The sequence below is a fragment of the Thalassophryne amazonica genome, chromosome 1 (genome assembly GCF_902500255.1).
Source record: "Thalassophryne amazonica chromosome 1, fThaAma1.1, whole genome shotgun sequence".
NCBI classification, from domain to species: domain Eukaryota; kingdom Metazoa; phylum Chordata; class Actinopteri; order Batrachoidiformes; family Batrachoididae; genus Thalassophryne; species Thalassophryne amazonica.
The window spans coordinates 136,713,072-136,725,933 of record NC_047103.1 but is presented as its reverse complement, the minus strand read 5'-3'; the positions used below and the strand labels follow the sequence as shown (position 1 = coordinate 136,725,933).

At 42.5% G+C, this 12,862-nt stretch overlaps 1 protein-coding gene across 1 annotated transcript in view; it reads left to right on the top strand.

Moving 5' to 3' along the window:
- LOC117514733 (sodium- and chloride-dependent GABA transporter 2-like) overlaps window positions 1-12,862 on the top strand; it is a 254,710-nt gene that overhangs the window by 196,880 nt on the left and 44,968 nt on the right. Inside the window, exon 6 of the mRNA XM_034175296.1 lies at window positions 12,335-12,469. Within this exon, the coding sequence (XP_034031187.1) occupies window positions 12,335-12,469 (135 nt within the window). The remainder of the gene's footprint in view (window positions 1-12,334; window positions 12,470-12,862) is intronic.

Sequence of the window (12,862 nt, the reverse complement as noted above, 5' to 3'; positions counted from 1 at the left end):
TTGAGGTGACACTGTCGCTTTAAGGACTTCCCACGGTGCGAGACGTCGCGCTGCGCTCTCAGGCGGCGTCATCAGCCTGTTTCAAGCTGAAAACCTCCACATTTCAGGCTCTATTGATCCAGGACGTCGTGAGAGAACAGAGAAGTTTCAGAAGAAGTCGGTTTCAGCATTTTATCCAGATATTCCACTGTTAAAGGAGATTTTTTAAATGAAAGACGTGCGGACGGGTCCGCGCGTCGGGACGCAGCCGGCGCGGAGCGGTGGCACAGGAAAAACACCTCCGTGTTGATAACCATTTGTAAAATCCAAGCGGCTTTTGAAGGCTTTCAGTGGAGTGAGTATATGAGAAATTGTTTAACAGCTGGACATGTTCCAACTTGTCCTTAAGGCTTTCAACAGAGGTGTTTTTCCTGTGACGGAGCGTCGCGGCGGCTGCGTCCCGACGCGCGGACCCGTCCGCACGTCTTTCATTAAAAAAATCTCCTTTAACAGTGGAATATCCGGATAAAATGCTGAAACCGACTTCTTCTGAAACTTCTCTGTTCTCTCACGACGTCCTGGATCAATAGAGCCTGAAATGTGGAGGTTTTCAGCTTGAAACAGGCTGATGACGCCGCCTGAGAGCGCTGCACGACGTCTCGCACTGTGGGAAGTCCTTAAAGCGACAGTGTCACCTCAAAATCTCTCATCAGCCGTTAAAATTTTCACTGAAAACCAGCTTAATTTTTCGAACCATGTCCACTTCGAAGTGTCTCACAGGTTTAGAAAAAAGTTTGATCAAACAAAGCGCCAGTCTCTCAGCAACTTCTCAGACAAAGGAATTCCGACGAGGGGCTGGACGACTCCTCCCACAAGGAGTGCTCACAGGCGAATGACGTCACCGACAGGCGTGGAAAAACTCACGCATGTGCACAAGGGTTCAAGCATGTCTGACGTAAAAACATATGAATGAAATCCATATAGTTTTTGAAAAAAATAAAAAGGACCTATACTTTATGGACAGACCTCGTATATCGGAGTAGAAGTATGCAATTAAGGTCGGAAATGTAGTGAAGTAAAAGTGAAAGTAAGCTGAATTTAAAAATCTCAACTAAAGTACAAAGTCTACAAAACGTACTTAAGTACAGTAGTGAAGTATTTTTACTTTGTTACTATACAACACTGGCACTTAACCACCAAACCATGACTTCCCTGCCAAATATTAGTTAACATTTTTAAAGGGGATTGTGGGGTCATCATGCTCTCTGGGTTTTTTTTACTGTCCGTCCAATCATTATAAATTCTGTTACACAATCCATGAGCTGCAATGTCAAAAACACCAGAAAAAGCTAAGTTGAATTACTATAAACAGACTGATATCTCAGGATCTATGATGTGCAGAGGAAACGAAAATGGAACATGTGCTTGCAGATACTGAGGAACCCTGAGTGAATGAAGATGGTTAGTGATAAAACAAAAGCTTCCTGTAAGAGGCATTACAATCGACTCTCTGGTGCACGGAGCCCTGAGCGGTGAGGCGATGAGGTGATGGCTGTTTTTAGGGTGGAATGTTAATCTATTCAAAATGTTACTGGAGTAGGTTAAATAGTTTTAGACATTTTGACAAATCTTGACTTCTGGATCAAACATGCTAGGACCATATTTTGAATTTTGTAACTTTCCTCTGCGATTACAGGTTGATTTCAGTCAGCACCTTTTCTCTCTTCACAAACAGCCTCAACCAATCCAAACCACAGAGTCTCATCTGAGGACTCATCTGACCACACGTCACCACACCACGTCCCATTTCTCAGATGGAAACTATCCAGACAGAAAATCCAACCATCCCTGATCAGAATATTCACAAAAGAAATTAGGAAAATAGCCATTTATGAATTTAAGAATTGTAGCTCAAACTGGTTGTCCTGTATAATTGGGCTAATAGCCAATGGGAAAACTACACTTTTAAACCTTGCCGACATTTGCGTGTTAAAGACGCACCCATGCTAGCAACAGACCGACACTTGATATAAAACAGTTTTAGTCTTGTATTTACTTGATTTGGAGGACGTGCATACTGAAGTTGTGATGCCTCAATTATCCATCACACACTAAAATAGAATATCCCATCAGATGATCAAAGCAACCTCATGGAAGAACTTACTAAATACAATTTCAAAAAAATCATTCAATACTACCAGTGCTGGAAAGGATCTTCACAATCTGGAAACACCATTTAAACAAATCAAGAGGATAAATAGAATAAATATGATGACGAAACTGCCTTGAGTTTGTGAATCACATAATCACATTAATGCAATGTTATGATAATAAAGTTCAATGGAGAACTTATATGTGACGGTTGTGATACTATGAACTAGTTCTGAGGAATTTAAGAATGAATTACTTCCTAGTCTGTAGGGGATTTATTATGGCCTTTGTTAATGTGAGATATTACTGATGACAGGGAATAAAATTAAATAAAGCCACTCCAGCAGATTCTGACAAAATCGACAGCTTACTTTTGCGATGTGCAGGGTGTCTGAGGTCAGTGCTGGCACCCACCTGCTTCCAAAGTCGATGATCCGTCATCTCAACAGCTCACTTGATGGACCCTGACAGAGGTACTCTGATGGTCACCACACTCCTAGTTTGTAGATGGTCACAGGAGTTGTTTTCTGCAGCCAGAGCTTTGTGGATCTTCCAACTTTGGTTTGAACCGCTGTGTTGCTTAGGCTGACCAGGATGGATATTTACGGTGAGGTTGCTGCTGTCTTGGATTGTCAGAATAAAGGTTTGAGTGTTTTTATTCTCTATTCACCAAAAGCAAAATTGCATCTTCCATCGTCATCTGGGTGGTCGGTTCATGAATAACCTGAGACAAATAGTTAACTTTACAACCAAAAGTGTTCACAAAGTAGATCTGGAGTTTAACAAAAATGGTGTTTTAATTTGAAAAATCATCAAAGGAAGTAAGTAATGTTCGCCAGCGAATGTTAGCTTTACAAAAGTGAGTTTAAGAACCACTTGGAAAAAAGAAAAAGTAATTACTTGTTGCGTGCACAGACAAGATGAGAAAAATCCACAAACATGTGGTCAGACAAACAAAGGGCAATAAAGGATACGGCCAGAAAAGATGAAGCATCCCCAAAAGCAGTAGGGAGGACAAGAGTCAAAACAGCTAAAAGTCATGTCTCCCATAGCCCGACAACCGGCACAGCTATGAATTGGGCCAGATACTGATCTACATTATGGAGTGAGATTTCCCACTCCTAAATGACCAATAGGAGAGCAGCACTCATGTCACATCAAGGTTCAAGGTTCAAGGAGTCTTTATTATCCCCAAGGGGACAGTTTGGTTTGCAGCAGCAGCAAAAATACACACCAATTCAGACATCCAGTAAAACAATAACACAAAAAATAGACAATTAAAAAGATGAACAACAATTACAGTTACAGAGACTGGTTTAAAACACCAACTGCAACCAGAATAAATCATTTTTAAATCTGTTGGTTCTACACTTGGGGACAGTGAACCTGCGGCCGGATGGCAGCAGTGTGAACTCAGCCCATAGAGGATTGCTGAGGTCTGAGGAGATCTGTCTCGCCCTTTTCAAAAGATGTGTCCTGTACACATCCTGCAGGTCATTAAAAGTGCATCCTGCAATTTTGCCACAGGTGTGCACAATGCTTTGCAGGTGCTTTTTATTCTTCTTAGAAAGAGCACCAACACCAAATATAAAAGAAAGTGTTAAAATAGACTCAATAAAACATGAATAAAACATTCTCATAAAAGTCTTCTCAACATTAAAATTCCGCAGTTTCCGATAAAAGTGCATGCGCTGATGGGCCTTGGAACAGAGGGCATCAACTTGAGCCTCGAAAGTCAGTTTGTCATCAATAATTGTTCCCAAATATTTATACTGGTGCACCACTTCCACCGGCTCTGAGCCAAAGAGCACAGGACAGAGGGGAGGAGGAGATCTCCTAAAGTCAATATGCATCTCCTTTGTTTTTGAGGAGTTTATCCATAAAAAGGAGGCATCACACCACTCAACAAAATCAGACACCACAGGACAGTGCTCAGTGTCCGGGCCCTTCAAAAGAGAGACAATCACAGTGTCATTCGCAAATTTCAAGATATATCGGCCGCCGTGCTGACTTCTGCACCCATCAGTGTACAGGACAAAGAGGAGAGGTGAAAGGACACACCCTTGAGGTGATCCTGTGGAGGACAAGAGGACATCTGACAGAACATTGTTGACCCTAACACGCTGTGGTCTGTCTGTGAGAAGTCTGTCAGCCAGCAGACAAGGTTGTGTCCTATATTATAGCTGGACAGTCTCTGCATTAAAATGTGTGGCTGAATACAGTTAAATGCAGATGAAAAATCAACAAAGACCATTTGAGCAAAAGAGTTAGGGCTCTCCAGATGAGAGGAAATAAAATGAAGCAACGTTCCCAAGGCATCGGCAAACCCTCTGCCAGACCTATAAGCAAATTGTAGAGGGTCTAGCCTATCCACCACCTGGCTCAAAAGTTCAGACTGGACAATTTTTTTCAATGCTTTTCATAACTATAGATGTGAGAGCTACAGGCCTGTAGTCATTATTCGACTTTGCCAGTTTGTTCTTTGGTCCAGGAACAATAATTGACTCCTTCCAAATTTTTGGCACACACTGACTGTAAAGAGATTGTTGAAAAATAAAGGAGAAGATCTCAGATAATTGTTCAGCACAATTTTTTAGATGCGTCCACTTATTACCATCTGGACCAGCGCTTTTTCTCTCCTTCACTCTCCTGAAAATGCCAGTTAGTTTACCAGCCTCAACATTAATAATTTGGAGCTTACTATTAATGGGCCTAGGCAAGTTCCTTTTAAAATCAAAAACATCAGCAAAAAACATTCAGTTCATTTGCCAACACCAAATCAGACTTGTTATCACAAGTAATGGGGGCACGGGAGGTTTGCATCCCCATCATAGACTTGACACCTGCCAGGCTGGGCGGGAGTTTCCTGAACTCAATAAATTTCAATCTTGTCTTTGTATCTAGTTTTGGACACTTTAAGGTCCCTTCTGACCACCTTCTTTAGCTCATTGTACTCTAACATGTCCCCCTGGTAAAAACAAATATTCCTCTTGTTAATGGCAGTTTTCACTGCTTTAGAGACCCAAGGCTTATTATTTGGATAAATTCTAACAGATTTCCTTGGAATGATAAGTTCCTCACAAAACGTCACATAGGAGCACACAGTGTCAGTCAGTTCATCTAAATTATTACACGCATTCTTAAACATATCCCAATCAGTGCAACTGTAACAGTCCTGGAGGCGCTGGATGGAATCGTCCATCCAGACCGGAAATAATCTTCGTTCCGTCTTTTGTTCCTTCAGGACTGGTTTGTAGGACGGAACCAAATACACAGTGTTGTGGTCGGACATGCCGAGTGGGGCACAAATAAAGGATTTATATGCCCCTTTTATGCAGCCGAAACACAAATCCAAGCACTTGTGATTGCGGGTAGGACATGTGACGTACTGCTGAAAGCCACACAATGACTTTCCGGGTCTACAGTTATTAAAGTCGGCCATTACAAGCATAGGAGCGTCAGGCGATATCTGCTGTAGCCGCTGCACTGTTTTCCTGAGTGCTAAAGTTGCCGAGTCTGCATTAGCTTTAGGGTGAATATGGACTTTTAAAGGGTCTTTAACTCCGTCTCCCAATAATTCTGGGTAGTGTAGTCTGTGACTGCATTTCTTTGTCAAAGTGACAATAAATCATTTGTGCCAATCTTAAATTCCCACTTAAAACCAACCATGTTCCGTAAGTAACAGAGTCTTTGTAAAATAAGTACCTTTGAAACAACACACTAACCATAATATGAAGAAAAAAAAAAAACATTTGATAAAACTTTCTAACTTGTACATGCAATATAAATCCAAAGATGATGTCGATTACATGCCATGCTTGGGATTACACAATTTTTTATTTCCCAAACATCAAACAATTAAACAGACAAAATACACTCAACAAAAATATAAATGCAACACTTTTGGTTTTGCTCCCATTTTGTATGAGATAAACTCAAAGATCTAAAACTTTTTTCCACATACACAATATCACCATTTCCCTCAAATATTGTTCACAAACCAGTCTAAATCTGTGATAGTGAGCACTTCTCCTTTGCTGAGATAATCCATCCCACCTCACAGGTGTGCCATATCAAGATGCTGATTAGACACCATGATTAGTGCACAGGTGTGCCTTAGACTGCCCACAATAAAAGGCCACTCTGAAAGGTGCAGTTTTATCACACAGCACAATGCCACAGATGCCGCAAGATTTGAGGGAGCGTGCAATTGGCATGCTGACAGCAGGAATGTCAACCAGAGCTGTTGCTCGTGTATTGAATGTTCATGTCTCTACCATAAGCCGTCTCCAAAGGCGTTTCAGAGAATTTGGCAGTGCATCCAACCAGCCTCACAACCGCAGACCACATGTAACCACACCAGCCCAGGACTCCACATCCAGCATGTTCACCTCCAAGATCGTCTGAGACCAGCCACTTGGACAGCTGCTGGAACAATCGGTTTGCATAACCAAAGAATTTCTGCACAAACTGTCAGAAACCGTCTCAGGGAAGCTCATCTGCATGCTCGTCATCCTCATCGGGTCTCGACCTGACTCCAGTTGTCGTCGTAACCGACTTGAGTGGGAAAATGCTCACATTCGCTGGCATTTGCACGTTGGAGAGATGTTCTCTTCACGGATGATGCGAAGGAGATGTGTTGCACTGCTGAGGCAAATGGTGGTCACACCAGATACTAGACTGGTATCCCCCCAATAAAACAAAACTGCACCTTTCAGAGTGGCCTTTAATTGTGGGCAGTCTAAGGCACACCTGTGCACTAATCATGGTGTCTAATCAGCATCTTGATATGGCACACCTGTGAGGTGGGATGGATTATCTCAGCAAAGGAGAAGTGCTCACTATCACAGATTTAGACTGGTTTGTGAACAATATTTGAGGGAAATGGTGATATTGTGTATGTGGAAAAGGTTTTAGATCTTTGAGTTCATCTCATACAAATGGGAGCAAAACCAAAAGTGTTGCGTTTTATATTTTGTTGAGTATACATTGAATTGTATTTTTGTTGTTGTTAAAAATTAGAACTAAGCAAAACTAAGGAATTCATGTCTATTTACAAATTGGCCATCAGGAGTCGCTCTTGTTCAATGTCTCTGATGAGCCTGGTAACATTATATGAGCACAAAACGTGAATTTGGTCATTCTGCAGCCGATTTCAGCTGGAGAAACTGTTTTTGTGGTCTCCAAGTTATTGATCAGTTTATTTTGTGAAGAATTATGTAGAATTATGTCACTTAAACAGTTTTGGGACTTAGGGAAAAGTTTGTTCAGAATTCATACTGTTGGCTTTGTGTGCTTTGTGTGAATTGGCAATCCACGAAAAATTTCACCTGCTGTCAGGAGGGACACACGGTCGGACAGACAAGAGCGATCCTGCGGCGACAATGTTGTGCACACTCGTATGCATGTGCATGAACACATTGCAAGCACATTAAAAATGTGACACCACCGTGTGCTTATCAGCTGGTGTTGTGTGTCTAGCTGTCCAGTGAGTGGTGTGCTGAAGGACACCGCATCATGAGATGATATGAGATTAAATTTATTGTCATTGTCATTACATGAGTGCAACAACAATGAAATTACATTTATAGTCCAATTACCTCAGACAAAATGTAGCAATTAATCCACAATTATTACTTGTTTACCATAATAATGGTACACATCAGAATTAAAGACAACACATACACATTTGACATTGTTTATGTGCACTAACTTGAAGCAGTCCGTCATCCGAATTGAGGCAAAGTGGTTGAAGGCTGCAGCAGGAGGGGCCTGCGCCGCCCAGCTTGGGGAGTTTGAAGGCTGCCAGCAGTAAAAACCATGCTACCTTTGAGGTGCCAGGGAGGAAGCCAGGGTGAGGGGAGTGGAGAGACACAAAGGGGGTAATAGGGATGGAGGGAGGGAGACGTGTCGTATGCAGATGAGTTAATTTTCTGTCACTTTCTGTCCGTGGTGTGTGTAAAGTCTGACATTGCTAGGCAAACAGCAGGCTGGGGGGGGGGTACAATAGATGAGAGGGGGAGCTGAATTCCTTCACCAAAGCCTTAGTGAGTACCACATGAAGATCCACGTGAGTCATGTGGACCATAACTCACGTGATGGACGTGACATTTGGATCACCAGCTGAGGAGAGCATGCCAATGCACATACCTCACAGAGGAGTGTTGTGATGCATGACACAGCTGTTCTCCAGCTGTGACTTGTGAGGACACAGTGCTCTATAGCTGCTGCTGGCACAGACATGCCCACCTCAGCTCACAGAAAAAAGTCTCACTCTCTGTTCCTGTGTTCTGTGATGATTTATTTTATGTATTTGTTATGTAAATATGTATGTAGTTACTGTTGTATTTATTTGTCCTGCCTCTCTCTGCTCTCTGTTTTTAATTTAACCACGTCATGTGCACTGAATCACTGTCAGTTCCAGCTGACAGTGAGTCACTGGCCAGTGTCGCAGTCCGAATGGTCCCCCTAAAATCGGTTCCTCCGATGACGTGGTTCATGACGCAATTCACATATTAACTCCTTGTTTCTGTTCAAAATGCACTCCAATCATCATCTATCTCAGCAACAGATATCTGAAGCTTTTGTACAACAGCTATTTCCACATAAATTCAGCATTATTTCATAATAAAAGTTGGAGGAAGTGATCAGAGCTCCGTGGCTAATGAGCTGTTAACTGATGCGTTCACAGCGCATCGGACATTTCAATGCATCACGGAATTTCACAGTTTCTGCTCAAACAGCCTTGTTTCTGCTTAAAACTGACTTCAGAATGATTTAAGAGGTTTTACCTTTACCATCTGATGGTTAATAATCCCATTAATCCATTTGATTGCTTGGGTGAAGAGACTCCCATCTCAGATGTGCTGCTGTGGTCCGAAATGATGCATGCGCTGATACAAAGGCGGACCGATTTTTTAGGGGCCGACCATTCGGTCTGCGACACCGGTGATCAGCTGAACCACCCCATGTGTTCACAGCGCTATGACGCAAAGCGATCATACATGAATGAATTCATGGCTTTCCCTTATCGTATATATGGTGTATTTATTTTGACTCTTTCTGTCATGTCGACTATAATTTATGTGTGGAAGTTACATTAGCCTGGCCGGTCGGTTGATGCCAAGTTCACACCATGCCATGCACACTCAGACATTACTGGCCTGTCGCATGTGATCTTGTCTGTATGTAATCATCAGCTTGTTATGGGAGCATGAGAGCCGGCCCACATGTGCATTGCATGGACTTTTGTTCATGTTGTTCATGGCACAATGTGTGTTCTCCAGCTGAGCTGCGAGTACACAGCGTTCAGCTGTTCCAGCTGGGCATTTCGCACTCCGCACTCCAGCCACCTCACCTGCACCTGACGATGTTGGATCATGTTGTTTGACCCCGAGAGTGTTCACTCGCACACCATTCATCATCATTTGGGTGCTGGTGTGAAGGCTGCCTCAATCGCGGCATTCAGCCATGGTTTGACATGGCCGATGATTTCGTGCAGCTCCTTGGCCGTGGCACAATATGTCTGACCTGCGTTTGACACGCCATGTGAATGCTGGAAACACGATCAGATGGCAGCGCAACCTCATCTTCTCCGCCGTTCAAATGGGTTTCAGCCGCGAGAGATAGTATCCAATCCCTCTCACCCAAAACACAAACTTTTTGTTACCCTCCTCTGTTGCAGATGGCTAAGGTCCATCAGTACTAAAACATCAAGAGACAAAAACAGCTTCTTTCCGTCCACAGCAAGACTTATGAATAATGCCAGAGACCCCCATTTACCCTGCCCCCCCCAGTACCACATAATACAGACTGATCATCTGTACTGTTCATCTGTATGCCTGCACAGCCCCATTCCACTTTATCTATTTGACAGTAAATTTACTTTTGCCCAGTTGTTTATTTTGACTCCTTTACTTCTTACAGAAGTTTTTTTCCTTTTCTTTTACTGTTGTTTATGCACTTATTACTTCTTACAGAAGTATTTTCTTTTATTGTTGTTTATGCACCAGATCAAATTTATTGTATGTGAGTACTTATTGGCAATAAATTAAATTGTGATTCTGAATGGAACTCACATTTCAAAAGAAAATAATGGATAATTCAACATATACAACAGTAAGTAAATAGATGATCCCAAAGACAGGTAGATAAACAAGCAATGTGGATGCGAATAAAGGGACAAACGATGACATAAACCAGGCCCGGGAAGGAACATGGACAGGATGCCCTGATTGCAGCAATTTTAAAAGTTGAGTGAGGAGTCAGTGTGTTAGGATTTGTGATTGTAATATGAACAAGAATAAGGTCCAGACATTCAAGGACCTCTTGGAATCGACCATCAGAGGTTGACCGGGTCTAGGGGTGAACCAAGGCATAACATAAAAATGACTTCCCCACTCCTAAGGAGACCAGACTTCCGGGTCTGCAGTCCAAATACAACAAATTTATTATTGACAAATACAACTTCAGGTGAGAAAAAGGCCAAAATAATAAACAAAACAACTACCAAAAACCCTGTTCTTACCTAGTGCTCAAATAAAACAACCTAAACAACAGTGGTCTTACCTAAGCTCCTAACCAAAACAGGAGAAAACTATCAAAATACGTAGCTTCTCACCCCTACTAACAAGGAGATGTTGGACTGCTTTTCAAAAACAAATAATTCCAAAATTTACAAAAAAAAAAAAAAAAAAACAAAAAAAAAATGGCAAAGGACTTAAAAAAAAACCCACAAGTCCTCAGACACACATCAGTTGGAAGCAGGAAGAGGGTGGAGCAATAGAGGTTGGTTCAGCCTTCCTTATAAAGCCAGGAGCATTCATTGTTGGACCAATCAGCCGATGCCATCTGTACAAGCTCACCTACAACAAGAGAGACTCACACACAGAATAAGCCTCATCACCTAGGTGGGGAGGGTAAATACACTCATATGCCACAAACCAAACTACATATGACCTCAGGGTCAAAACAGAGGTATATCTCTTCTTGCTCTCAAACTATGGTGTGAGGACTTGGATGCTAACCAGGGAAATAAGGTGAGAACTAGATGTCTTTGGAACTTGGTCTCTTCAGAGAATCCTTGGTTACTGCCAGAATGACTCTGTATCAAACAAATGGTAGGGAAACAGTTGAATCCTGTCATTTGACTTGTGAGGGAAATGTCAACTGTTACAATTTGGCCACGATCCAGCATGCAGGTGACTCAGTGATGAGGACACCAGCAACTGGACATGCCTGCCTTCCTGCCTGCATAGTTGCTATCCAGGTCCAGGGGTGATTTTTTTGGTGTGGATGCAGAAGGCACACAGCAGGATGCTACCAGACCAAAACAACAGCAGGTGTTATTTATTTTAGATAAGAAATATCTCATCTCATCTTCAACCACTTATGCAGGACCGAGTCACGGAGGCAACAGTTCCAACAGGGGACCACGAACTTCCCTTTCATTCCCTTTGATTAATCACCTCTGACTAGGGGATCCCCAAGGAGTTCCAGGTCATTGTTTAGATATAATATCTCCACCTAGTCCTGGGTCTTCCCCGGGGTCCTCCTCCCAGCTAATATCATCAACAGCAAATTAAGACATGAAACCTTACCTAATCCTGTGGTGGAGCAAGTGGTTAGTGCACTGTTTAAAAACACAAGGTTTTCTATTTCATGACCACCTGTCCCATTCTCCATATAATGTGGACTTGAGTAAGAAAGGCTACTGAAACAGAAAACATCTGCCAAAGAAATGTGCAGATGATTTTTTTTTTGTGCCAAAATTAATGTCTTTGGTACTAGGTCTCACTGAAGGGTACTTGAGCACACTGAAATCATTTTATGCAACAAGAGTACCACTTGCATTGTGAAGGAACATAAGCAATGACATATTGGTCATGCGGGATGCTGCTCTAGGCACGGTCCAGCATGGAGTGTGGTGCCTTAGTGTTGAGGACCCCATCAGTTAAAAAGAGCAAAGAGGCACCCACCATATTTCCTGACTAGGTCAGATTGGCAGCTGTTTTAAGGAGGTGGAAATTTACCAGCTATCTGTTTGTGTGGTTTGGTAGTGAGGTTGATGCAGTGAGACATGTCACCAGTGCATACCATCAAGTCAACAGGTTTTAAGATCACAATGTTCCAACAATGTTATTTGAACACATAGCATTCATGTTGATGACCTCCTCACCTTATCTTGAATACTGTGTCCCTCTAGGTGGTGTACCTGACTGTTACTTTCTCATATGTTATGCTATTTGTGCTGCTCGTGCGTGGTGCTACATTGCCTGGAGCGATGCAGGGTATCATCTACTACCTCAAACCCAACCACACCCGTCTGGCAGACCCACAGGTACCAAAACAGATGTGCAAACACATTGGATCTTTCAGGTCATGGAAGATTAACATTCTATGCTGCAGTCAACAGAAATCCTACCAGTAATTCTTTCAGGGTACACGGAATCTCCTGTAGGGTAGAGGGGTTCATCCTGTCAGGTATGTTTGCACCTTTTGGTATATCTGCTGCAGGTCAGGTTGTTTGTTGTGCACACAAAAAGGATAGAGGTTTTGGTCTACAAGCCTAATACCCCGTCACACTAGAGCACAAATGGCACAAATGCTGTACTAATTGACATTGGAACAACATTCATGCAATTTGTGCTGCATTAGAACAGCATTCAAACTACACTTGAACGCCTCGTACAGCATTCCTACAGACGTTGGCACATTCGTGTGTCACTTGTGC